This window comes from Verruconis gallopava, assembly GCF_000836295.1.
Source record: "Verruconis gallopava strain CBS 43764 unplaced genomic scaffold supercont1.7, whole genome shotgun sequence".
NCBI lineage: Eukaryota > Fungi > Ascomycota > Dothideomycetes > Venturiales > Sympoventuriaceae > Verruconis > Verruconis gallopava.
In genome coordinates, this window is record NW_015622143.1 from 521,451 (window position 1) to 543,887 (window position 22,437).

General features: G+C 51.7%; 10 protein-coding genes across 12 annotated transcripts; 3 read left to right on the forward strand and 7 right to left on the reverse strand.

Moving 5' to 3' along the window:
• Window positions 1-328: 328 nt before the first annotated feature.
• On the reverse strand, window positions 329-2,667 carry PV09_02832. Of its 2 annotated transcripts, XM_016355940.1 has the most exons (4): window positions 2,258-2,667; window positions 2,021-2,192; window positions 1,317-1,684; window positions 329-1,265 (listed from the first exon to the last, which is right to left on the reverse strand). In XM_016355940.1, coding segments are annotated over exons 1-4 (1,011 nt in total). In that variant the 5' UTR covers window positions 2,260-2,667; the 3' UTR covers window positions 329-796. The 2 variants fall into 2 exon arrangements, with proteins under 2 accessions (XP_016216246.1, XP_016216247.1); XM_016355941.1 differs by having other exon boundaries at window positions 1,317-2,192.
• A 478-nt stretch (window positions 2,668-3,145) lies between these two features.
• Window positions 3,146-7,295, forward strand: PV09_02833 (uncharacterized protein). Its single transcript, XM_016355942.1, has 4 exons — window positions 3,146-4,456; window positions 4,514-5,750; window positions 5,805-6,231; window positions 6,289-7,295. The coding sequence occupies exons 1-4, from the start codon at window positions 3,748-3,750 to the stop codon at window positions 6,688-6,690; spliced, it is 2,775 nt and encodes a 924-aa protein (XP_016216248.1). The 5' UTR covers window positions 3,146-3,747; the 3' UTR covers window positions 6,691-7,295.
• A 567-nt stretch (window positions 7,296-7,862) lies between these two features.
• Window positions 7,863-9,437, reverse strand: PV09_02834 (acyl-CoA thioesterase II). The gene is made up of 3 exons (XM_016355943.1): window positions 9,098-9,437; window positions 8,909-9,020; window positions 7,863-8,849 (listed from the first exon to the last, which is right to left on the reverse strand). The coding sequence occupies exons 1-3, from the start codon at window positions 9,323-9,325 to the stop codon at window positions 8,155-8,157; spliced, it is 1,035 nt and encodes a 344-aa protein (XP_016216249.1). The 5' UTR covers window positions 9,326-9,437; the 3' UTR covers window positions 7,863-8,154.
• Window positions 9,438-9,453: 16 nt separating this feature from the next.
• PV09_02835 (uncharacterized protein) lies at window positions 9,454-12,167 on the reverse strand. The gene is made up of 4 exons (XM_016355944.1): window positions 11,969-12,167; window positions 11,635-11,913; window positions 10,535-11,586; window positions 9,454-10,482 (listed from the first exon to the last, which is right to left on the reverse strand). The coding sequence occupies exons 1-4, from the start codon at window positions 12,009-12,011 to the stop codon at window positions 10,225-10,227; spliced, it is 1,632 nt and encodes a 543-aa protein (XP_016216250.1). The 5' UTR covers window positions 12,012-12,167; the 3' UTR covers window positions 9,454-10,224.
• A 131-nt stretch (window positions 12,168-12,298) lies between these two features.
• PV09_02836 (40S ribosomal protein S6-B) lies at window positions 12,299-13,627 on the forward strand. The gene is made up of 5 exons (XM_016355945.1): window positions 12,299-12,526; window positions 12,588-12,857; window positions 12,922-12,986; window positions 13,043-13,144; window positions 13,201-13,627. The coding sequence occupies exons 1-5, from the start codon at window positions 12,340-12,342 to the stop codon at window positions 13,294-13,296; spliced, it is 720 nt and encodes a 239-aa protein (XP_016216251.1). The 5' UTR covers window positions 12,299-12,339; the 3' UTR covers window positions 13,297-13,627.
• PV09_02837 (ribose-phosphate pyrophosphokinase 2) lies at window positions 13,406-14,982 on the reverse strand. The gene is made up of 3 exons (XM_016355946.1): window positions 14,824-14,982; window positions 13,884-14,703; window positions 13,406-13,812 (listed from the first exon to the last, which is right to left on the reverse strand). The coding sequence occupies exons 1-3, from the start codon at window positions 14,892-14,894 to the stop codon at window positions 13,738-13,740; spliced, it is 966 nt and encodes a 321-aa protein (XP_016216252.1). The 5' UTR covers window positions 14,895-14,982; the 3' UTR covers window positions 13,406-13,737.
• Window positions 14,983-15,475: 493 nt separating this feature from the next.
• Window positions 15,476-16,291, reverse strand: PV09_02838. Of its 2 annotated transcripts, XM_016355948.1 has the most exons (3): window positions 16,069-16,291; window positions 15,791-16,016; window positions 15,476-15,738 (listed from the first exon to the last, which is right to left on the reverse strand). In XM_016355948.1, exons 1-3 carry the CDS (start codon window positions 16,096-16,098, stop codon window positions 15,713-15,715), a joined length of 282 nt encoding a protein of 93 aa, XP_016216254.1. In that variant the 5' UTR covers window positions 16,099-16,291; the 3' UTR covers window positions 15,476-15,712. The 2 variants fall into 2 exon arrangements, with proteins under 2 accessions (XP_016216254.1, XP_016216253.1); XM_016355947.1 differs by having other exon boundaries at window positions 15,476-16,016.
• On the forward strand, window positions 16,221-17,456 carry PV09_02839 (uncharacterized protein). Its single transcript, XM_016355949.1, has one exon. The coding sequence runs from the start codon at window positions 16,523-16,525 to the stop codon at window positions 17,021-17,023; it is 501 nt and encodes a 166-aa protein (XP_016216255.1). The 5' UTR covers window positions 16,221-16,522; the 3' UTR covers window positions 17,024-17,456.
• On the reverse strand, window positions 17,143-18,489 carry PV09_02840 (uncharacterized protein; the record flags this gene model as incomplete). Its single annotated transcript, XM_016355950.1, has 1 exon — window positions 17,143-18,489. The coding sequence occupies one exon, from the start codon at window positions 18,487-18,489 to the stop codon at window positions 17,143-17,145; it is 1,347 nt and encodes a 448-aa protein (XP_016216256.1).
• An 86-nt stretch (window positions 18,490-18,575) lies between these two features.
• On the reverse strand, window positions 18,576-22,137 carry PV09_02841 (uncharacterized protein). The gene is made up of 2 exons (XM_016355951.1): window positions 21,644-22,137; window positions 18,576-21,578 (listed from the first exon to the last, which is right to left on the reverse strand). The coding sequence occupies exons 1-2, from the start codon at window positions 21,683-21,685 to the stop codon at window positions 18,867-18,869; spliced, it is 2,754 nt and encodes a 917-aa protein (XP_016216257.1). The 5' UTR covers window positions 21,686-22,137; the 3' UTR covers window positions 18,576-18,866.
• Window positions 22,138-22,437: the final 300 nt, after the last annotated feature.

Consider the following 22,437-nt stretch of genomic DNA (forward strand, 5'->3'; position numbering starts at 1 on the left):
GCCCCAGCATGGAGATATTGCATCTCAAAGGACGCATGCCGTTGCACCAGACCAATCATTCCCTGCGAAGCGCTAAAACAATGGCAAACATGGGGAATATTTGCCCCAGTGACGACATGACCCGAAGTTTGCGTCGCTTTGGGATTTCACACTATGGTGGACTGGACGGCATTTTCGGCTCACGATAGGCTGTGGCAGGTGTGTCGTAGCCCATTATTCCAACGTGCTGCCAGCCAAATAAAAATACACAAATACGCAGCCACGCACATGCATACATGTGGAGCAAGACAAAGGTTGGCCTACAGAGGCACAAAGCATGAAGCGTGGACTTTTGTTAAGGACAGTCGACGCCGCCAATTTATCCTCAGAGCTCAAAGCAGCCAGCCTACGCCTTTTGCCATGAATAGCCTTGTCGCTTCCTCAACGCATTGAGCGAAAAGCAGATCCAGCAAAACTCGGTGAAGGTCTGGTGGTGACGGTAGAAATCGCACGTTTCGGTGGTGTGTTATGTGTTCTCCTAACTGAAAGCCTGCCTCAAAGGCCCATGTAACCGTAATGTAGACATGTATCGTCCTCTCCCCTCGCTGATACGGGATGCGCCTTCTTCAACTATTCCCATAAAAAAAAAAACTTATGTTAAACATTACGCGTGGCAGGATCGGCCCTGTGCGGCAGTTGCTCTGCTTCTGCCTGCCCTCTATGAGCGCGAACCGCCTGCTTGTGATCTAGACGGCACCAAAAAAAAAGTCTAATCCCCATCAACGAAATAGTACGTCTCCACGTCTGCATGATGAATTCAAGATAAATTTTCCGTCTTGTCAATAAGCTCCTCCACCCACTTGCGGAACTCGTGCCTCATTTCGATCGGGATGATGTGGCCTTGACCAGGCTCGAAATGCACGGTGATGCCTCGCTCGGTGCCTCCCAGGCCTTGAAGCAGGACTTCGGCGTGGGGAAAGGTGATCATTCTGTCGATGCCGCCGTGCACAACCATGATCCGTTCTCTGCCCACCTTGTCTCCCAGTTCTGCGAGCTGCTGGGGCGACTTGTAATGCCAGCCAGCGGCGATGGCTTGAGCTATGAAGCCCTTGCGCGTGTAGGCTGTCGTGTCCTTTCGCTTTGTCACTTCGCTTGCAGCAATGCGATCTCCGTTAGTAGGAAACGGCTCCTTCGTGTATTCAAGCTCATCCGGTTTGACCAGCCACTCGGGGCTCGCCAGATTGTACTTGACGATGGCGAGTTGTTCGTCGATCGGCCGAGGAATGCTTTCCTTGCGGTCAGCAACGCGGGTAGAAATCCGCGGGTCTCATGCTTACAATAGATTTATGCGGTTCCTGAGATTCTCAACAAAGCCAACCGTATTTTTGATGGCGGCGGCGGTTGAAACAAGTGACAGGCTGGCAATGCGCTCCGGTATCAGAAGGGCAAGCTCTTGACTTATCATGCCTCCCATACTTATACCAATCACGTGCAATTGGCGCTGCTCCTTCCAACCTATGTGATCGATAACTTCCAGAACATCCCTCGCCATTTCTGATGTGGAGTAGCGCATAAGAGGCTTGTCAGACTCGCCAATTCCGCGGTTGTCCATGACAAGACAACTGTACTTGTCACCCTGAGTATGGCCAAAGTCCTTTGTTTGTCTTTGCCACGAAGACTTGAGGCTTCCTAGGCCCATGACGAACTGCCATCATGATCAGTATACGTGGGTCCGTCGACGTGATGTGTTACAAATCCAAAGCCAGCACTCCACGCGATTTGGAATTGCAGCTGGTCTGACTCTCTTTCCGGTCGAAACATATCTGCCAACTCAAGACCCTCCGCTGCACAATCCGAGGGCCAAAACACCCCAACGGGGACAAAGTTGACCAGGACGAGGGTTTGAATCAAGCTGGACGAAATAGTTCGGGGCCGAGAAGGCCGGGCAAAGGAAAGGTGGGAAAAAAAATATTTTTTTTTTAAAAAAAAAGGGAGAAAAAAAGAAACGGAAAGAGAAAGAAAAAAAAATTAAGAAACATACAACCAGCTTACGGGGACCAGCTCCATGGACTTCGTAAGAGATGTTCAAAGGCCCGCCTCGGTTTGCAGCAACGGCGAGTTTGCCTTTCTCGACGGGCTTGAGGTCCCAGGTCACATAGGGAAATTCAGGATGTGCTTCGAGCTCCCTGGCCGTCATTGGCGCTTGTTTCGCCCTAGGCACAACATTGTCAGTCAAGATACATTATCGAACACGACCGTGGTTTCACGTGTTGCATACATTGTTGTCAGACGATGTGCAGGGCGGCGTCTGGCGGAGCAGGAGTGTTGGGTTCGGTGTTGAAGATGCTCCCGGCCGAGCGCTTCGCAGCAGCGCAGCGATTGGCGCAGTCTGAGGGCGGTTAAGAGCCGTGGGTTGGCGCGATGAGACTTCCCTTTGGGTCGCGTGTCGATGTACCGCAGGACCGTTTCAAACACGATAGCATGCGCCGGCTGGGATCCGAGGGCGAGACTTTGCTGCAGGCCTGCTGTGGGCGGCTCAGGAGTTCATTTTTGAATGGGGTTTGCAGTCATTTATTTTTCTTTCCTTTTGCTTGTGCCGCTGCTGCTGCCTCGGAAGGGAGAGGACACTTGGAGTGCAAGCTACTTCACATGACGTGACGTGGAGATGAGATTGGCGAAGGACTGGAGATCACACACGGTCACAGATACACATCCACATGCACATATACATGTCCATTCATCCAAGTGCCCACTATGCACACGTGTGCTTGCATGCGCGAGCCGGCAGAGCGGTGCCTACAGTGAGCTCTCCCCGAGCGGACGGCGATTGGCACCGACCTGCGCATCTGCGTAAACAAGGCAGAGGGCGACCACGGAGGAGGCGCAGCTGTTTGGGTCTGAAACAGCGGAGGCAAATGGCCAATGGCATTGGATGCAGACAACAGATTCAGGCGGTAATGGCCTTTCCGTTGAAACAGGAAACGGACATGATTCACTGCCAGAACCTCCTCCACAACGGGTAATGGTCCTGCTGCGTGCGCGCAACCTCACGCTGGTTGATTTGTGAAGAGAATTATGGCCGAGCCTTCCGTTCCCTTTCCCCTTTGACTTCTGTCGCCCCGCCGTTCCTGACATACTTTTCTCGTCGTCAAATCCCTCCAGTGCAGGATTTCTGCCATTCTGCCTGTGCCTTCGTCCGCTCGAGGAGTCCGTCAGCTTTGACGTCAAACGCCCTCCAATCGCGTCGGCGTGTGCTTGAACCCCGTCGGGCTGTGACCCAAGTTACAAATCCACCGTGTTGGTCTTATTACTGCCCCTCTTCCTGCTGCGTGCCTAGTTGGACGGATCCTGGTCTTGCGTTCCTTCGGACATCATATCGACAAAAAGTCAAGACCGTGTACCTGCAGGCACCGTTCGAACGGACTTTCCACAGCCTTCGTTGGCCAGCTGCGCCTCGTCAGGCCATTCCTTTGCACTCCGGCATCATTTGCTCCGTGGCGAGCCGGACGAATGTGATCTCCAGGCTCCACAATTGCCTACGCTTGGCCTCGAAATAATCTTAGCGCATCTTCAAAAAATACATTCGGAAGGATCGATACGTCTCCTTTATACGTGCTGCGCCCAGAAGGGCCGTTGCAAATCTGTCCTGCAGCTGAAGTAAAAGAAGTCCGAGGCTCCCGCGCGACGCTGCGCAGATCGAGCGGCGACGGTGATCTGACTGCGAAATCCCGCCCGCGGGCGAAGGCTACAATTTTCCGAACTGCTACGATGAACTATATGCAAGCGTCCGCTTTGGGCAATGGGATGAATTATCCTGCCACCGCCCTTGGTGGCCCTCGACGAATATACGGGAGCTACCCGAGCGAGGGGACTCCTCTGCCCCCAAATGCGCTCGCCGCGAGCATGTATACCGACGATCTGATGGGCTATGGTCTTGAAGAGAGCGACCAGCACAGCGACCCGAAGAGGAGGAGGATAGCGAGGGCGTGCGACATGTGCAGGAAGAAGAAGATCAAGTGCGACGGCAAGATGCCCGCGTGCACCCACTGCCAAAACTACAAGACGGAGTGCATCTTCACCCAGGTCGAGAAGAAGCGCAATCCGCCCAAGGGCGCAAAGTACATCGAAGGCCTGGAGAATCGTTTGGGCCGTATGGAATCGCTTCTTCGCCTTAGCGGTCTTCTTCCAGAGGACGACGAGGGCGCCACGGATCTGGCTACGCTGGAGAAAAAACTAGCCGAGAAAGCGGCTCAGGCAAACAGAGACAAGGACAGTGGCAAGGCGCTTTCTACTCCCGAGCAGGAGGACGCTACGGTTGGAAACACCCCCCGTCAGGCTTCGGAGAGCCCCGACGAAAACACGTCCCCGGCATCTTCAGCTGGTGCTCCGAAGAAAAAGAAGGAGGCAGAGGTCGAGGCGCTGTCGGACATGATGTGCTCACTGGTGACGAACAATTGTGGTGAGACGCGGTATATCGGTATGCGTTGGACTCTTTTTGTTTCGCCGTCACATGTACACGCTGACATGATCCAAGGCTCGTCGTCTGGATTCTCCATCTTCTCGCCTAAAGGTATCCAGTGGGTCAACGAGAAGACGGGCGACACTTCTTTCCAGGAGATGATCTCAAATGCAGCCGTTGATGACAACAAGTGGATAAATTGGAAGCCAGACGTCTTCAGAGACATATTCCATCGACAAGTCTACCAGCCTTTGCCTCCGAAGCACGAGGCCCTGTCGCTGCTGAAGGATTTTTTCGAGAACTTCAACTGCATGTTCCCCTTGTTTCATGAGCCAACCTTCATGCACTTAGTCGACAAACATTACTCGAGAGATCCCTATGAAGGCTCTGGCTGGTGGGCAAGTCTGAACGTTGCTTTGGCAATCGCACATCGCTTGCGAGTGATGAGCAATTTGGTGCCTCAAGATGAAGACCAGAAGGCTTGGGGGTACCTCAAGAATGCCATGGCCGTTCAAGCTGAGCTGACGATCCGCAACACGGACCTGCTCAGTGTTCAGGCTTTGCTGGGCATGGCGCTCTTCTTGCAGGGCACACCGAATCCCCAACCCTCGTTCTTCCTTGTTGCAGCCGCCATACGCCTGTCGCACAGTATTGGTCTGCACAAGCGTGGGTCCGGCTTCAATCTGAATCCGAGCGAGTCAGAGCAGCGGAAACGAGTCTTTTGGATCGCATATATGCTCGATCGCGATCTCTGCTTACGGTCTGGTCGGCCGCCCGTGCAGGATGACGATGATATGAACGTGGAGCTCCCGAGTGAAGACCCTCCAGATAACATTGGTAACATTCCTCTGGCAGACGGCAAGGGCAAAGTCAATCTGTTTCGACTGATGTGCACCTTTGCTCTGATTGCTAGCAAGGTCTACAAGCAGCTTTATTCCGTAAAGGCGTCAAAGCAATCCGACGGAGAATTATTAAACACCATCGGCGAACTTGACAAAGAACTTGAGGAATGGAAAGACAGCATCCCAATCGATTTCCGGCCTGAGCACGAGATCAAGGCCTCACATACGCCGCTTATTTTGCACATTGTAGTCTTGCATTTTGCGTACTACAATTGCCTGACAACGATCCATCGAATGTCGGTACATCACGGATATTGGACAAGCCGGCTGTCAAATTATGCTATTCAAGGTTTGAACGCGCGACCGCTGAACCCGCGAGTGTTCTCGTCTGCGGCGCTGTGTGTTTCAGCTGCAAGAGCGTCGATCCACCTTATTAAGTATATTCCTCATGGTGATTTTGACTGTGTGTGGTAGGTCTCTCAAACACGCCCATTCATGATCCCGTTGCGTTAATGCAATCGCAGGTTGATCCTATACTATCCTGTCTCCGCTCTCGTGACGTTGTTTGCAAACATTCTACAAAACCCTACAGATTCGCGAGCACGAACGGATCTGAAACTCATGAATCATGTCGTCACGTTCCTTTCAGGCCTTTGCACCAACGACCAGAACAGCAGCGTCAAGCGTATGCTGAACGTCTGCTCAGAGTTTGAGCGAATTGCTAAGATCGTCCTCGACAAGGCTGACAAGGAGGCTCATTCGAGACGTAAGAGGAAGCAACAAGAGAACAAAGAAGACGCTGCAACTGCTCTGGACAATGCAAAGACGCCACGAGCTTCAGCCTCGACGCCAGCTGCAAGGAATGATCCGAAAACGCCACAGCCGTCCCAACCTGGAAATATCCCTAATGTCTTTACTCCACCCGACATGTCGAGATATCTGACCGAGGAGGTACGATTTTCCGACGAACAATACGATGTTGCTGCTGTTGCTGACACGCGTCTACAGGCTTTGCAGTCCCTCAACGGCGCCCTGCAGACTGGCTCTCCAGGGTCACAGTTCTTATCGCCCCAGGTGCAGAATGCCAACTTGCCGGACGTGAATGGCCATAGCAGAGCTACATCTACCGCAAACGTCAACATGGACTTTACTGGTGCCTCCAACGCGTCGACACCAGCGATGATAAACGACCTGTCAATTGGCAATGCGTTTGCGCAGCCATTCGTACCGCAAGATCTCTGGCAAATGCCCATGACTCTTGAATGGGACTGGGCGGGTATGACTGATTACGGCGGCACATTTGAGGATGGCACCGGCTCTGGCGGGCTAGAGACGAGTGGAGTGATCAGCAACTTGCCAGTCTCAGGGCCGTTCTTCCAAGGCAGCGATGAGCGTCCAACGTCGAAATGAGACACAGAAAGAATTTCAATCGATCTGTTTGAGCGATATCCGACAGCAAAATCGTTCGTTACTATTGTCATTAAGAGCCTGATCTCTCTATGGAGGCAGCCATATCTTTGTTTTTTTGGCAATTCCAGGGCTTTTTGAACCAAAAGTAATCTTTAGTAATGGGCATGCGCTTATAAACCTGCTGCATATGGCCATTTAAGCGTGAGCAAAGACTTGACTCAACCAAGCGGCTCTTCGTAAGTGCAAAAAAAAGGGGGAAGGAGGAAAGGAGAGAAGGGGGAAAGAAACCGCTGGGACGGACATACTATATTAGATTATGGGGCTCCATGATCGACGAGCGCGAAAAATGCATCCTCTCAACTCACCGGTTTTGATGTGTACAGGTATGGCTTTTTTGGCTTTATGTGCTATGATTTTATGATGGCATTTACTCTCTTTCTCTCTCTCTCTCTCTCTTTACCCCGTTTCATCCTACCGAGATAGATATTAGTTGCGCGGCCACGACTACATCTGGTTCTGCCATGTAATGTAAATTGGCCTTCTCTCTCGCACGCGCAGATACCGTCTCGCTTTTTCTTTTGACAGTTTCCAAATGCACCTTTCCGAAGTCTTAGATCCATTCTACTGAGTCATCGTCGACCTCTTCGCTCTCGAGCTCGTACAGAAGCACCCTCGACATTGTGCGTGCCTCTTCTCCTACGAACTTCGTTCGCTGAGAGTGATACGTTCTACAATGCAGGTCTAATGTGCTTGTCGGGGCCTACTTGTGCGTAGATGCACTGCAGAGATCAGGACCTTGTGTCCTGTCAACAAACTTATCTGCAAGTTATCGAGACTAACTTTGCCACGAGCAATTGCGCGAAGGGGTTGGTGAATTCTTTTTCTTTTTTTTGGGAGTTCCTTTTTCTTTCCTTGGTCGCGCTGGTTGGAACATCTGCTCGAGGCTAACGCCGAGAGAGGACATTTATGAACGAGATACATGTACGCGGACATCTAGAGGTCATGATTCTATTGCATCAAAATAAGTCAGCCACGAGAACCTTCCAATCACATTGATCTACGCGGCCTCGCCGTACTGTACTTTGAAATACTGATCTAAGCCATCATTTTTTTTTTTCTTTGCCTCTTTAATTTATTTCTCTTTTTTTTTAAGAAAAAAAAATAAAACGAAAAAAATACCAATCGACTTGCGGGATCAGGCTTGAAGAGACAAGTAACTATATACCTCTATTCACAAAGCGGTTGGTGTGCGGTCTTCGTAACGTCCAATCCAAAAGTCTACTCTTGCCTTGGCCTGGACTTCTTTGATTCTCAGTAGCATCGTGCCCAGTCAAGGGCTGAAGAGTTCTTTACACCGTCAACAGCATATCTATGGCCAGCCTTGAAATTCAGTGCTGATGTGAAGCCATCTAGTCTAATTCAGCCGTCTACCGAACATAATGCATATGGGTATCCTGGGCATCTTTACAACTTGGGCGGATTATTCAGCCTCCTCTCCCTTCGTACCTTCTCCCCTTCGGTCATGGGCTTCAGCTTGAATGCACCGTCCTGCATCATTGTCGCGATGAGAACGCCGTCTCTGTTGTAGATTCTGCCTTCCATCAACGCCCTCCCGTCTGAGATCCTCTTGGATTGCGTTTCCTGATAAAACCATCGTCTGCGGCCCTCCCTGTCATGGAACGAGACCTGTTCACCGGGAACGTGGAACACGACCGTGTGGCTCAAGCTCGAGGCAACCTCCAGCACATCCGCCAGCTCGTACGACTTGATGATGGCAAAGATGCTCTCCCGGTCGGAGTGGAACAGGTGCGCGCACGCCTCCAGGTTGTAATCCGGATCGGCGGATGGCTCCGTGTTTGCTGAGAAGAAGTACAGGTTCGTCCGGTCCAGATATCTTCGATCACGGTGAAGCTTCTCTATGGGCAAGATGCTGGTGAGCACTCCGGGGAAAAAGCTTGTGATCGATGGCGACGCATCTGCAGGTACTTGGCGCCAGTCCAGGTGGCTGACGTTGCGGTCTAGGTCCTGAGGCTCCTTGTCGCCCATAAGAGGTGCGTATGTCTCCTTCACGTCGTGCTCCTCTTGCACATTCATGAAGTCCGGCTCTGAGCGCTTGAAGGAGCAGATGCATGAGAAGCAAATGGTTGGATCGTCCTCCTCTGCGCAAGCGTCAGCGCTGCAAAAATAACGTCTCGTCCAAGGATGCGGTTCCACTCACGCGTGACATTGACATTACGAACGCTGTAGTTCTTTCCCGTCCTTACCACGCTCACCTCATACGTGAACGGTTCGTCAGCAAGTCCCAACATAGTGAAATAGCCCGTCACAGACTGAAAAATGTACATTAGCAGACATGATCCTAGATCGACTGGCAAGTATATATGAGACGATCGCTCGATCGACGTACGTGTATCATCATGCCCTTCGCTACTGTCTTGCTCGCAGCGTACACGGCCTGGGCATAAACATGTCCTCCAAACGCCCGCGGCCTCATCTGGCCCCTCACCTTTGAATATGCACCGAATGGGGTTCCATTCAGGCTGCGGAACTTCGAAGGGCCAATCTGCTCTAAAGCCATCTGTTCCGCCCATGTGCGCGTCTTCTCCGGGGTCGGCAGGGGCACGCGTCGAGACATTGGTGTATCTTAAAACCTCAAAATGTACAAAAATTCGGTATATCAAGGTACAAAGAAGGAATATATGGATGTTGATCGCCAAATTGGCGCTGGGCGCATCGATTGGCAGAAGATGAGAATCTATGAGGTCTGCTCCTGGGATTTGTGCCGAGGTGTTTTAAGGCGGAGAGGGGTCACTTTATTGGTTGTTCTCCGAGAATCATGTTGATTGTATAATTACAGGAGATACAGTCGGCACGAGATACAAAGAACAAATCGCAGCATTTACGTTCAAGTTCGTGGCGAAGAGGGCAAGCGTACAAGAATAAATATGGTTGTGCTGCACAAAGGTCGAAACTCAATCCTCAGCTGGGGGTATTGGAGCCAAAGCCACCCTTGTTTACTTTTCAATGTAAACCCGATATATCCCCTCATCGCTATACCTGTTAACTTTTCCTATCCGTCATGTTCAAATGCACCTCAAGCACGATGCACCAGAACGGAAAAAACTCGAAGTAGCAAAAGACTTTAGAAGAGGGCTCTGATATGTCGAAGAACGCGCATCGCAACCAATCCCTAGCTGAATATTGGCACGCCAATGGTCAAACTCGGAAGTTTCATGGAGCAACGCGGAAAGCTCGAATGGTCTAGGAGGCCCGGATGCTCTGCGCAATTCCAAGCAGCACTTCAACTGCAAAGGTGGGCAAATACGGTTCAGCCATGTAAGCACGAATAGCATGGGTATCGCAGTGTTCAGATGGCGTCCAAGTGACGGATGGACATCAAGTGATGGGGCGACCATCAGAAGTGTCATCAATGATGGCGAATAGTCATCAATCATGTTCAGCGAAGCACGTATGCAAGCATAACAGAATTCGAATCGTAAATCAACCGGTGGAGGCGAGGTCACGGTTGTATCCTCACTGTTGCGGCTGCTGAGGAGCGGCAGCAGTTGCAGCAGCAGCAGCTTGGCCACTCTGTAAGTACTGAGCCCACAATCGTGTGTACGCTTCGTAGCCTCCATAAGGAGCATATGGATCAGCAGTCGGTGCCGCTTGAGCAGTAGCGGGTTGCTGTCCGTAAGGCTGCTGTCCATACGGCTGTTGCTGGGCAAAAGCGTTAGACCCGAACTGCTGGTCAGTTTGTGATTGCGAGCGGCCTCCGCCATTCTTCTCCTTCTACGTGATTGTTAGTCATGCATTATACATGTGGATTTCACGATATTCTCACCACCTGTTCGACCTTGTCCCATATGGTGGCTTTGGCACGCGCAATGGCTGCATAATCACCAACGAGTTCGATTGGCCGTTCAATGTCCTGTCCCTGGGCTTGTTGCACATTGATTTTGCATCCTGTATCGTTTTGCATCTGCTTGATGGTCTCACCACCCTTACCAATAATCATACCAACAGACTCAGAGGGCACGCGAATCATCTCAGTAATCTTGTCAGTGCCAGCGGCAACGCCACCAGTAGGTTGACGACGATCTTGCTGGCGACCTGCGCCGGTAGGTGGATCTTGACTACGAGTGTCACTCTTGACGATCTCTTCAATCATTTTGCGAGCATATTCTGCGGCTTCGGTGCTACCGATCAAGTTCACGGGACGCATACCGTTCACGCTCTTGTTCTCACCAACAATGTTGATGTGGCACTGACTTTTCTCCTGGAGGTCACGGATAGTCTCGCCTCCACGACCGATAATGAGGCCGACTGTTTTATCAGGCACCATGATTTGCATGCTGTTCTCACCTTCCCGAAGTTTAGGCTGATTGGCTGCTTGACGAGTTTGACTTTGGCCTTGGTTCCTAGATGGCTGTTGTCCTATTTCCTTCATGGCAGACGCATGACCACCATTTTCATCCAGAATCTTCCAGATCATATTCTTTGCGTCCTGGCGATTCCGTACTGATCCACTGAGGCGACATTCACGGTATGGTCCATTGTGCTGCGGTCCGGTAATGAACTGGATACGAGCTCCGGATTCCTTCTCGATGCGCTTCAGATTCTCTCCACCGCGGCCAATGACTAGTCCAACAAGGTTTGATTCAATCGAGACCACTTCAGAATCAGGATCATCACGACCATAGTCACGATCGCGCGTTGACGCGTACGTATCACGTTGACCACGAGGGGGCGAACGGGAACGCGAGCGGCCATAACCATTCTGTCGACGCGAATCATCACGACGTTCATCACGATATGGGTTGTAGCTGTCAGGAGATCTTGAACGGCGGGAGGAAGCACGACCAGCTAGGCGGGGGTCCTGTCGTGACGAGGGCGCTGCTACGTGTGTTGGTACTTGCGGAAAGGGAAACAGATCTGACCTACCATTACTGGGGGAGGAAACGCCTCGAGAAGATGCGAATCCTTGTACACTTGCTAGAGCATCTTGGAAATTGACATTACCATGGCCTACAGGCTTGATAGAATTCAAGTCGATGCTGCCAGATGCCGCTGGTTGCGGTAGCGCCGAATAAGGGGGATAGCCGCCTTGTGGCGGAGGCGGAGTGGGCACGATTCCTGAGTAAGCTGGAGCGGGAATGGCGGACGGAGGGAGAGGCGGTGGTTGTGCTTGTGTTGGTGGTGTCGCTGTTGGATGCTGCGCTGCTACAATGAGTGAGCCTTTAGAACACATCAAAAGAGACGTGCTGTTGTGTCGCACCTTGTAGGGCGGCCAGAATGGCCTGAACGTCTTGACTAGCCATGAAGCTTTGTAAGAAGGGTTAGTGAAAAGAGAGAGAGATAGAGCTCAAGAACCTTGCCCAAGTGAGCCAGTTGGCTGTCACAGCAAGTGCGCAGAAAAGAGAAGACAAAGACGATGCAAGTCAATAGATTATGTTAATGAGAGGTTGGTTACAAAGTGCAGGACAGAAACGGCTCAAAACTCAGCCGAAGCGAAAGAGCCTGATTGGGAGATAGCGTTAAAATCACGTGATAGACGCATGGACCACTGCCAAGCCCACAGCGAAAATGTCTACCAACATCTGAACCGGAATTTACGCACTTGAGTTTCGCACCACAACACCGGCAACGATGAAGCTCAACATCTCTTACCCTGCGAACGGCTCGCAGAAGCTCATCGAGGTCGACGATGAGCGCAAGCTCCGTGTCTTCATGGACCGCCGAATGGGCCAGGAGGTCCCAGGCGACAGCGTCGGCGATGAATTCAAGGGCTACATCTTCAAGATCACTGGCGGCAACGACAAGCAGGGCTTCCCAAGTACGCCGAAAACCCATTATGAACATGAAATTCATGCAATTGGATCTGACAATTGCCACAGTGAAGCAAGGTGTCATGCACCCAACTCGTGTCCGCCTTTTACTCTCCGACGGCCACTCCTGCTACCGACCGCGACGTACTGGCGAACGCAAGAGGAAGTCTGTCCGTGGCTGCATTGTCGGCATGGACTTGTCAGTTCTTGCGCTGTCCATCGTTAAGAAGGGTGATGCAGAGATCCCGGGCATCACTGATGTCGTACACCCTAAGCGCCTTGGTCCAAAGCGTGCTACCAAGATTCGTCGCTTCTTCGGCCTCAGCAAGGAGGACGACGGTGAGTTGTTCCCGTCCTCGCCGATTCTATATTGTAGAATCGAGTCTGATGTGCTGTGCTACAGTCCGCAAATTTGTCATCCGCCGTGAAGTTCAGCCAAAGAAGGAGGGCGGAAAGCCCTACACTAAGGTATGTTCAGCTGACATTCCATCAGAGTTCAATTCGGTACTAATTCGTCACGATAGGCTCCTAAGATTCAACGCTTGGTCACACCACAGCGTCTCCAGCACAAGCGCCACCGTGCTGCTCTCAAGCGCCGCCGAGCGGAAGCTGCCAAGGATGCTGCTGTACGTTTCATTCTTAATCACAAACTAAAGATTCTTTTCCCTAACGCTGTCTGTAGAACGAGTACGCCAAGATCCTTCAGAAGCGTGTTGCCGAGACGAAGCAGGAGAAGAGCGAGGCAAAGAAGAGACGCGCATCATCGATGAGGAAGTAAATGACGGTCGTGACGGACTACGTGATGAAAACACTACTGACGCCGACTTGACGGCGATTCAAGCATGGGGTTTGCATGGTTACAAAATCCGACGGTTCAAACGGCGCCATTTGTATGGAAAGCATAGAGCGACTATTGCTCGCGGCAGCGGCATGTCGACATTCAATGCATTATTTTTGATCTGCCTGATTTGCTACCAACATTTCCTCCTCCCGGTCGATGTGAACAAAATTTTTTATCGTTGATCCCATGCACAATGAATAGATACACAATTCATTATGGCCAGTGAAATCTTTGCTGATGAATGAAATAACGCCTTGTCCATGCCTACAGGATTACAACTACCCGAAAGAACGCGTCAGTTCCCTTTGACCACCGACGAACCAACGATGCTCGAATCGTGTACCCTTGTGTCTTGAGACTAAATTTATTGTATAAGAACTAATCCGCGGGAGCATGCTTGAAGAGAAACGACACGCTCTCTCCATTGTGTGTACGACGACACGCCTCAGCCAACTTGAATTGAGAAAGAAGTCAGTTCCATGTCCATGTTGCGAGTCTGGAAAGCATTATGAAGAACGACGTACCGTTGGGCTGATATCGATTGTCTCGATTCTTGGGCACAGCTTCTTCTTTTCTTCATGGGGTACTGTATTTGTCACGACGACCTTTTTGAGCTTACTCTTATTCAGCGCTTCGATTGCATTGCCACTAAGGATCCCGTGTGTTACAACGGCAATGACCTCCTTGGCACCGTGCTCCATGACTACGTCTGCGGCCTTGACGAGTGTGCCACACGTATCTGCCATGTCGTCCACGATGATGGCGATCTTGTCCTTAACATCACCCACAAGCACCATGCGGCTGACCTCGTTGGGTCTCGCACGCTCCTTGTGGATGAGTGCAAAGCTCACGTCCAGCCCGTCCGCTATACTTGTCGCACGCTTTGCGCCACCCGCGTCCGGGCTTACGATCACGCACTCTTTGACGGGGAGGTTGTTCTTGATCCACTTCAGGGTGCTGGGCTCGGCATACAAGTTATCGACGGGAACGTTGAAGAAGCCCTGAATCTGGCTGGCATGTAGATCCATCGTTATGACATGGTTGCAGCCAGCGACCTGCAGCATGTTCGCCATAAGCTTCGCGGTAATGGGAGCGCGAGACTTGTCCTTCTTGTCCTGCCGTGCGTACGGGAAGTTTGGTATCACAGCGGTGATTCGGCGTGCCGACGCAGTCTTGCAGGCATTGATCATGATCAGGAGTTCCATCAACCCGTCGTTGATGTCGCCTGGTGCCGTGGACTGCAGGATGAAGACATCTTCGTCGCGCACGCTCTCGCCGATCGTGACCGACGTCTCTTGATTAGAGTATTGCAAGACGAGCACCCTAGTCAACTCAATCCCGAGCCTGTGTGTAACGTTAGAGTCTGCTCGCGATTGTTTGTATGCCGTGACGTGACTGGCTGGCCGCGGCAAGTTTTTTTTTTTCTTCTAGCGCAGCCAGTGCAAGAGAAGAGTACATGCGTACCGATCAGCCACAGCTTTTGCCAGCTGGGGGTGACTGTTGCCCGTCAGGAGCTTAATGCTATTGGTAGCCATGGGAAGCGTAGTTGAGCATGTTGTCTTTCTAACAATCGTTCTCCCTTGGTCGAAGGTTTCGCTTGGAAAATCTCTGGACCCCGCCGAGCCGACCATCGGCCGTCTGGCACTTCGAACCGGCGCCAACCGCTAAGAACGGGAAAAGACGAAAAATGGGAGGTCGTTTATTCCGCGCGGCCACAGAAGTATTTGCACCCCCAAGCCATGCAGTCGCTGGAACGGCCTACATGCATCTCTTGTCAGATTTAGGCACGGTACTAAGTCGCAGTAGATGCAATTCCCCTGTCCAAATATGACATTGCTCGAGCGCATCAATAAAGCCTCGTGCCTGCCCGCACAACAGGCTTCGCTTCCTCTAAGGCGACCGCTGTCCATTTAAAAGTTCTCACAGCCTAGTCGTGTAGGACATGACTGTTTGCAATTCAAGGCAAAAAGTCAAGAACGTTTAACAGGGTATTAGACGTGACCGTGTGCTTAGAGTTTTGAATGTCGGGTAGAGAAGCGCTGATATGAAACAAGAAGGATCATAAGTGCTCATCGCGCTACCTTCCATCTTTCGAGCACGATATGCTAATGGACTTGGTGAATGTGGGCCACAATCGTCGAAAAGACGAAACATACAGTCATCATACTGGATAGGGTCGATGATATTGACATAACGTATTATGATCCCATCGTATCTCATAACCGCGCCGTAACTATGTCTGAAGTTATTCCCGTGGTATCTCGAAGCGTGAAAGCAAGCCCTTGGAACGCCCAAACTCGTGTCCTCACTCTAACTCATGACATTGCCAACTATTTCCTCACACCCTTTCCTTTCAAAGGTCCCTTTGTGGCCGACTCTCTATTTTCCCGTCTTAATTCCTTGACATAGTCTTGTAAGAGAGTCTCCAGACCTTCATTTCTGCGCGATAGCAACATTACGTCGTCAGTGTTGATCTGTGTCCGTCCAGCATGCTTCGCGAAACTCTCAAGATCCTTAGCAGTATTGGCGATTTGTGCCCAAACGAGCTCAGTAAGTGCACCTATAAACTGGGGTGTAGCATTGTTTTCCGAGCCGGAATCAAGCAGTGTGCTGTCCGTGAGTTGGCCAATGTGGTACCAGAGGGCAGATTTTAGGCGCTGAATACGGTCAGTCACTCCAGAGCACCTAGAACAGAGCGCAGGAACAAACCTCCTCGGTTTCTGGATCCGTGGCTGACATAGTTGTGTGATGAAGCTCGAGCAGAAACAGACGCGTCGTTGGACGGACGCGACTTTGCGGGAGCGGCCAGAAAGCGTGATCTCACATTGGTGCACATGTGCTTAGACCTGGCAGGCTTTGCGCATTGAACAAACATAGGCCTCGCGAACGCCTTTTCACCACTGCGCTCTACGAATTTAAGCGGCAAGGCAATTGCAGTCATTGATCCGCTAGATAATCACTCCGTGTGATTCACGGTTCGCGCACCCCAACTGCGGATACGCCGGCAGAAAAACCAATCCCAACCAGAGAAAAAAAAAACCGCGCACATCTTTCGAATTCTATAAGAAAGGTTCTCCACCACGGCCTTCAGCGCAGCCTGCAGAAAAATCCACGACATCTTCAACCATCAGAACACCATCGCTGAAAAGATTTCCACGACACGATGGCAGAACAGCCCATCAACCCACTCGAAAAGATCGGCGCTGACATCAGCGAGCTTTCCAGCGCAGTGTCCTCGCAGCTTTCAATATGGAAGGGCAACTTCCTCCGCAACTCTAGCGCTGCCTTCGACAACATGAGCCCCAAACAGTGGATCCGCCTCATCATTATCGTGTGCACGTACCTGCTCATACGACCGTACCTGGTCAAGTTAGGCGCGAAAGTGCAAGAAAAACAAATGGAGAAGGCGGCGCGGGAGATGGGCATCACTCCCGGTACCAAAATTACGGCCAATGACCTACGACAGGCGAAGAGCCAGATCGACATACCGGGCGTGGACAGTGACAGCGAGGATGAGAATGATGGGAAGCTGAGCCAGTGGGGGAGGAAGCAGAGGATCCGGCAGAGGAAGCTTGTCAAGCGCGCGATGGAGATTCACGAGCAGAACCTTGCGGCGAAGGGTAACGAGAGCGACAAGGACATCGACGATTTGTTGGAGGACTAGACGTGTACTGTACCATACAAGCGGAAGGCTGGTCCAGATGGCAAAGCCTGTCCTAAGAACTGTTTTCTTTGCGCAGCACTCGACCAAAATTCAAGATTTCCTCGTCCAAACGCCTTGCTCTAAGAGCATGGGAATTCGACCTGCCAGATAGGCACGACGGGCTCTCTGCGCTCAGCTATCGCCACCCCGAGCTTGTCACGGAAATATCGAAGCGTGGTCGCCGGCAGGCACATCTGATCTAGCAGATCCCTCAAATCAAGCTCGTCATCCCACGTCTGTATGTCCGAAAAGCAGCTGACGCCCGCGTCAGCAAGCTCGTACGCTAAGCGCACCAAGCCCAGACAAAACCGCACCCAGTGCTCAATGACCTCGGCGTCAAAGGAGGCGGAATGCTGTCGAAACTCGATTGTGGGCGGCCGCTTCTCGAGAAGCTTGTCTTTGCTCTGGACCTTCCCGTCAATATTCAGCCAGTTGATGATATGTTGCTTACTTGTGCACAGCAGTTCCTTGAGATATACGTACGCTTGGTCCTGGCTTGCGTGGGCATCAAAGAAGATCCGGCGACGTATCTCCTTGACGGCCAGGAACGTGCTGAACACCTCGTCTTCGTCTACGAACTTCCTGTCCACGTCAGCGGAAGGGCTCTGCTTGAACTTTTTGCGGTTAGACATGATGGGCTCTTCTCTGCTGGCGACACGATGCTCGTCGTGGATCAGCGAGATCTGATCCTCGTACATCACCGTGATAAACGCAAGGACACGGAGCACCTCGATAGGCATTTTCCCGTTGTCGGGCAACCCCACATGGACGTGCAGTCCGCACGTTTTGGTCTCCACGATAGTACTCAGGGGCGTCTCCAAGTGCCGACGCAACTCCGTGGTGTGGGCCTTCATCATGTCGATCTCCTCGTCTGCTACGTAAACGGGGGAAATAAACTCGACGCCCCAAGTGTCCCAGTCCGACACGTTAGCGAACTTGGGACCCGTCAAAACCTCATATTTGTCTTCCGGCGTAAACGACGCTATGGAAATGTCCTGCTTTACTATCCACTGGTCCTGGCGGCGTCTCTCGTCAATTGCCTTTTCGTCCGAGCTGGACTCGCTGATGTCCATGGACGCTTTCCCCGACTCTGAGATCTCGTCACGGTCGCTGGCTCCCTTCTGTTCCTCACCGTAAACACGCTTGAACTTGCCGTTCGCTACAGACGGTAAGTTTTCTGCAGATTCCAGCAGCTTACTCGCGATTTGTGGCGGTTCATCTCCGTACGGCTGAAGTTGACCTCGGGAGTCCTCAAAGGCCCATCCAGGGTATAGAATTCTTGGCCACGAGCCATACAGGTACGCCTCTTGCGGCGTGCGATCTTTCTTGATGCGCAAGCCCGCAGGTACATGTGGCGCGAGGAGAGTCTCGTGAAAAACGAGCAGGCCTTCGAGTTCTACTCCGAATGATAGTGTCGGTGCTTTCATTGTGCGATTGAAACTGGCTCCGGAAGAACAGATGAGTGCCAGTGGAGAAATGTCGAAGCATATAAGAATACGCTAAGGCAAGGAAATTATTAAGAACATAGGCATAGTACTTTGTCATTGTCATACACTGCAGCTTTTTGTCAACAAGAACATTGTACCGATTCCTCCATCAATCACTCTTTCACACCAAGGCGATGCAGAAGTAGTCTCCAAGTTCTCGTAGGCAGTTGATTCATCTGAACGAAAATCAGTCGGCTTAGTGTACATAAAAGAAGTAGTCCTGGTAGATACTGGGATCAAAACGTTGGTGAATAACTTCGTAGATAATCTCGTTTCATCCGATCTACGATATTACTAAATTAGTTAAGAGGACCAGCCTATTTTACTTTCCAGAATTTCCATTTGCCCTTCTTACGTCTCCCCTGCGTGTCATCCTCAGCCGATAAGGCGCATTGTGATTGAGAATTCGAGTGTGGGAGACCTCCGGGCAGGCCAATGGGCTCCCCGGACGTCAACTTTTGGTGCTGATGCTGCACCACTGGAGATATCTGGTCGTCATATGGAGGACGCTCAGGAGCACTGGGCCGTGTCACTGCGGCGCCGAGGTACCGCCGCTGCATACGTATGGCAGCCTGCTCTCTCTCAATCTGTTCCTGGTAGCGGGTAACATCCTGGTCGATATCCTTTGTGGCTGGTTTCTCCGAAGAAGGAGCGTATTTCTTTTTTAGAGCGTCGTCAATAGGGTTGAGTACAGCGTCGTAGCGCTTCCGCAAAAGCGCCTCTTGTTCATGTAGTAGCTTTAAACTCTCCGGACTCATCACGCCCAGCTCGACCACGTTAGCGCGCGGCGGAAATTTGATTTTGGTCGGCATTTTTGGCGGAACGGTGGAAACTGTTACGAACTCGGGCATCTTGCTGTGCGCCGTACGTGGTCTTCGATGCGGCGCTGGCGTCTCGGCGGAGTCTTGTATAAGTGGACGGGCACGGTAATCAGTCCTCGTACACATGGACGTGACCGTGGCGTCTGTGTGTCTTCGATCCCGTGATGCTGCACGCTTCAACGGAATCGCTTCTGATTCTCTTAGATCTTCTAATGCCGGACGCAGCTGTTGCGCTGGATTAAGCGCAGGAGATAAAGATTCGACTCGCGGGCTGTGGTTGTGAGTGGATTTCTGCCTGTGTTGATCGGGGGTCGCTTCAAGCTCATTAATGTACGATGGCTGTCTGGATGACGGGTTTGTTGAAGTGGACAATTTTTGAGTGTACTTTGCCACATTCGGACTGTCTGAGTCCATCAGGGCAATTCCATCTGCGATTAACTCCCAATTGGCCCGTTTCAGGCCTGGTGTTGTTAGCTTGGGTAGCGGCGATGGTCTGGACACCGGTTCCGGATGTGTGGAGCTGGAATCGCTGCCCCGATGAGCTGCACTGTGCACTAAACGTAAAGGCTCGCTATCCACCGAATTACGAATAAATTCTTTAGCAACTATAAAGCCTGTCGAATCATGTCGCACAGAGCGAGGCTGGGGCGCTCGCATGGCCGCGACATCCTGCCCCAGCACGTCGAACGTACCAGAATTGACCGGTTTGCGAGGAATCGAGAAGCGTTTCGCGCCGGGACTCTGAGGCTCAACCTGTGGTAACAACGAAACACGTCTAGGTGGAGCCGTCAAGGTTGGCGAGCCTAAAGGGGAGACGTCATGATCGCCGATTGCAGCCTCGTAGTCCATGCCTTGTGGCAGAGGCGAAACTGGTGGTGACGGCAAGTTCGAAGGTGAAGCGTCGGGCAAGGTCTGAGAGAGAGCAGTTTTGCTAATCGGGCCGATGATATCTTCGGTAGAGCGCTCTATTCTCTTCGAGGGCATACACTTGAGCTCTGCCTGGGGCACTGTAGTGGGCTGTCCAAAACTTGTCCTGGAGCTATGCACAATACTTGGATCAAAAATGGGAGTAACTGCCCGCTCACTCCGCTCATCCGCCCCCTCTGTCTCGCTTTTCTCGGACAGCACAAAGCTGGCTACACGTATTCCTTCAGAAGTTCTCAGTATTGCTCTACCGTCCAAATCCCTGCCAAGCGCGGAAGAACATGTGTCATGATGTTCCTTGCGATCGTCTCTTGCGTATCTGCTCAATCCTATGTTGGCTGCTTGTTGCGACTTAGCTTGTGTTTGAGAGGAATCCTGCGACTTAACTGATGGCGCTGTGTCACAATCCAACGGCACGATAGCTTTCACTGGAGAATCTGAAGTCGTTCCTCCGGCGTTCGCGAGACTATTCACACCTGAACTCAGAGTAGAGTGGCGGATCTCATCCGACTGATATACCAGGAATGAACCAGTATCCTCGACGAAACTTGAACTAAAGGGCGACAGGGGCTCAAGGTCAGGTAGCTTCGATGGCAGCTTCGTCTTGATGGGGGATGAGACGTCCACAATTTCAGCCTTAGCAACTTTCGGAACAACTGTCAGTATCAGAGGTGGAGGAACTTTTCGTGTCTTTCGCTTCATCATCGCGTTTGAAATGTGCGGCAACGGCACCGCGCTTTTTGGACGTTCTATTGACTCCAGCCGGGAGTCGACGTCAGCTGCCCAGGGATTTGAAAAGACGATTGATTGGTACGTGTGAGTCTGTGCAGTTTTCGCAAACTCGTTCCATGCTTCTATAGGAGATGCCTTGTGTTGCCTCTTGTCATCATCCATCCCGGGCGCTGACTTGAGTACGGATTTTTCAGGGTCGGCGTCACGACAAGCCTTGAGAGCTTTCGCTACTCTGGACATTGGATCATCGTCTTCCTCCTGATCCGTGATGATCAAGCTTGATCGTGCGATGTCCATGGGATTGGTGATTGTCTGGCGGGTATGTTGTCTTGGTGTAGGTGCCTTGGAGGATGATCCTGAGTGTGAATCTTCGCCATTGTCGTCTCCTGTGTAGACAAGCCTTCTTCTTCTAGACTGTACGCCACTCTGTGATTCAGCGATGGCTGCATTCAGGCGCCGCGTAAGCTCGAAAGCATTCACAGGCTTGCTTCGCTGCAGGTGCTTGAGACGATTTGTGAATTCCGCCTGAGAAGTTTGGTTTACACGAGAGACCTGCAGTTTTCCGTGTCAACGGAGGCTAAGGTCACCTGCTTTGGAGAAGTAGACTGATGACATACCCTTGCTGAGGACTGTGCAGGGTGGGCTACAAGAGCTGACATTGTGTGAGGAGTTATCCGGACTTATGCAACGAACGGGGCGAGAGTCAAGGAAATCCATAAAATCCAAAAAGAAAAACCACAGCAATAGAGACGAGACTTCGGCGAAGCTGTAGGTGTGGATATCATCGGGACAAAGCTTTAAAAGGAACAACAATCATAACGCCGTGAACAATGCCTTGTGTGTGCGAGAGACACAGGTTGAAGCGATGGGGAAAGCTTAGGTGTCTTAACATACTTTCGGGTCTCCACCAAGACACCACGAAGATCCTCAGGAGTAAACGGGATTCAGACTAGGAAAATTATGGCGTTTTTTTGGTTCAAGCACGATGAATCTAAATAGGGAAACGGGCGCCATGTGGTGATAGTGCGAAAGACTTGCGCCGCCACAGGCTCGAGCAATCGGTGTTGGGAGGGGTGACGGCGAGCGAATGCACCGCCCATTCGAATACGACCCCGCAAGACATGTGCAGCAGCTAGCCAAAGAGCGGAAGGGGAAATAAAAGTCGGTCACGGCACAGAGAGCTGTTCGTCAGCAATGCCGTAATTACTGCAACGCCCGCAGCGGAGCTCGTGGTGATGACGCGTGAAGCGTAGGTGGCAGATTGGCGATCGAAGAGCTGCCCTGAACAACAAAACCCGTCCGAGGGCGATGCGAACGCTGGAGCAAGCCAAAGCGTCTGTGCGTTACATGTGGTGAGCGGACTCAGCGCAGTAACTCATTAACGTCCAAGCAGAAGTCCTGTACGTTGAAG

Coding starts and splice junctions, on each gene's coding strand:
- PV09_02836 (XM_016355945.1), top strand. CDS start 12,340: ATGAAGCTCAACATCTCTTACCCTGCGAACGGCTCGCAGAAGCTCATC. Junction 12,858..12,921: donor CCTCAGCAAGGAGGACGACG/GTGAGTTGTTCC, acceptor GCTGTGCTACAG/TCCGCAAATTTGTCATCCGC. Junction 12,987..13,042: donor GCGGAAAGCCCTACACTAAG/GTATGTTCAGCT, acceptor TCGTCACGATAG/GCTCCTAAGATTCAACGCTT.
- PV09_02837 (XM_016355946.1), bottom strand. CDS start 14,894: ATGGCTACCAATAGCATTAAGCTCCTGACGGGCAACAGTCACCCCCAG. Junction 14,704..14,823: donor GCAAAAGCTGTGGCTGATCG/GTACGCATGTAC, acceptor CGTTACACACAG/GCTCGGGATTGAGTTGACTA. Junction 13,813..13,883: donor CAATCGATATCAGCCCAACG/GTACGTCGTTCT, acceptor TCTCAATTCAAG/TTGGCTGAGGCGTGTCGTCG.
- PV09_02841 (XM_016355951.1), bottom strand. CDS start 21,685: ATGTCAGCTCTTGTAGCCCACCCTGCACAGTCCTCAGCAAGG. Junction 21,579..21,643: donor CTGCACAGTCCTCAGCAAGG/GTATGTCATCAG, acceptor GGAAAACTGCAG/GTCTCTCGTGTAAACCAAAC.
- PV09_02839 (XM_016355949.1), top strand. CDS start 16,523: ATGGCAGAACAGCCCATCAACCCACTCGAAAAGATCGGCGCTGACATC.
- PV09_02833 (XM_016355942.1), top strand. CDS start 3,748: ATGAACTATATGCAAGCGTCCGCTTTGGGCAATGGGATGAATTATCCT. Junction 4,457..4,513: donor TGGTGAGACGCGGTATATCG/GTATGCGTTGGA, acceptor ACATGATCCAAG/GCTCGTCGTCTGGATTCTCC. Junction 5,751..5,804: donor GGTGATTTTGACTGTGTGTG/GTAGGTCTCTCA, acceptor ATGCAATCGCAG/GTTGATCCTATACTATCCTG.
- PV09_02834 (XM_016355943.1), bottom strand. CDS start 9,325: ATGTCTCGACGCGTGCCCCTGCCGACCCCGGAGAAGACGCGCACATGG. Junction 9,021..9,097: donor CGAAGGGCATGATGATACAC/GTACGTCGATCG, acceptor TACATTTTTCAG/TCTGTGACGGGCTATTTCAC. Junction 8,850..8,908: donor TCGTAATGTCAATGTCACGC/GTGAGTGGAACC, acceptor ACGCTTGCGCAG/AGGAGGACGATCCAACCATT.
- PV09_02838 (XM_016355947.1), bottom strand. CDS start 16,098: ATGTCAGCCACGGATCCAGAAACCGAGGAG. Junction 16,017..16,068: donor CGGATCCAGAAACCGAGGAG/GTTTGTTCCTGC, acceptor GACCGTATTCAG/CGCCTAAAATCTGCCCTCTG.
- PV09_02835 (XM_016355944.1), bottom strand. CDS start 12,011: ATGGCTAGTCAAGACGTTCAGGCCATTCTGGCCGCCCTACAAG. Junction 11,914..11,968: donor CATTCTGGCCGCCCTACAAG/GTGCGACACAAC, acceptor CACTCATTGTAG/CAGCGCAGCATCCAACAGCG. Junction 11,587..11,634: donor CGTTTCCTCCCCCAGTAATG/GTAGGTCAGATC, acceptor CACACGTAGCAG/CGCCCTCGTCACGACAGGAC.
- PV09_02832 (XM_016355940.1), bottom strand. Junction 1,685..2,020: donor CTGGTCCCCGTAAGCTGGTT/GTATGTTTCTTA, acceptor TCATGATGGCAG/TTCGTCATGGGCCTAGGAAG. Junction 1,266..1,316: donor AGGAACCGCATAAATCTATT/GTAAGCATGAGA, acceptor CCGCAAGGAAAG/CATTCCTCGGCCGATCGACG.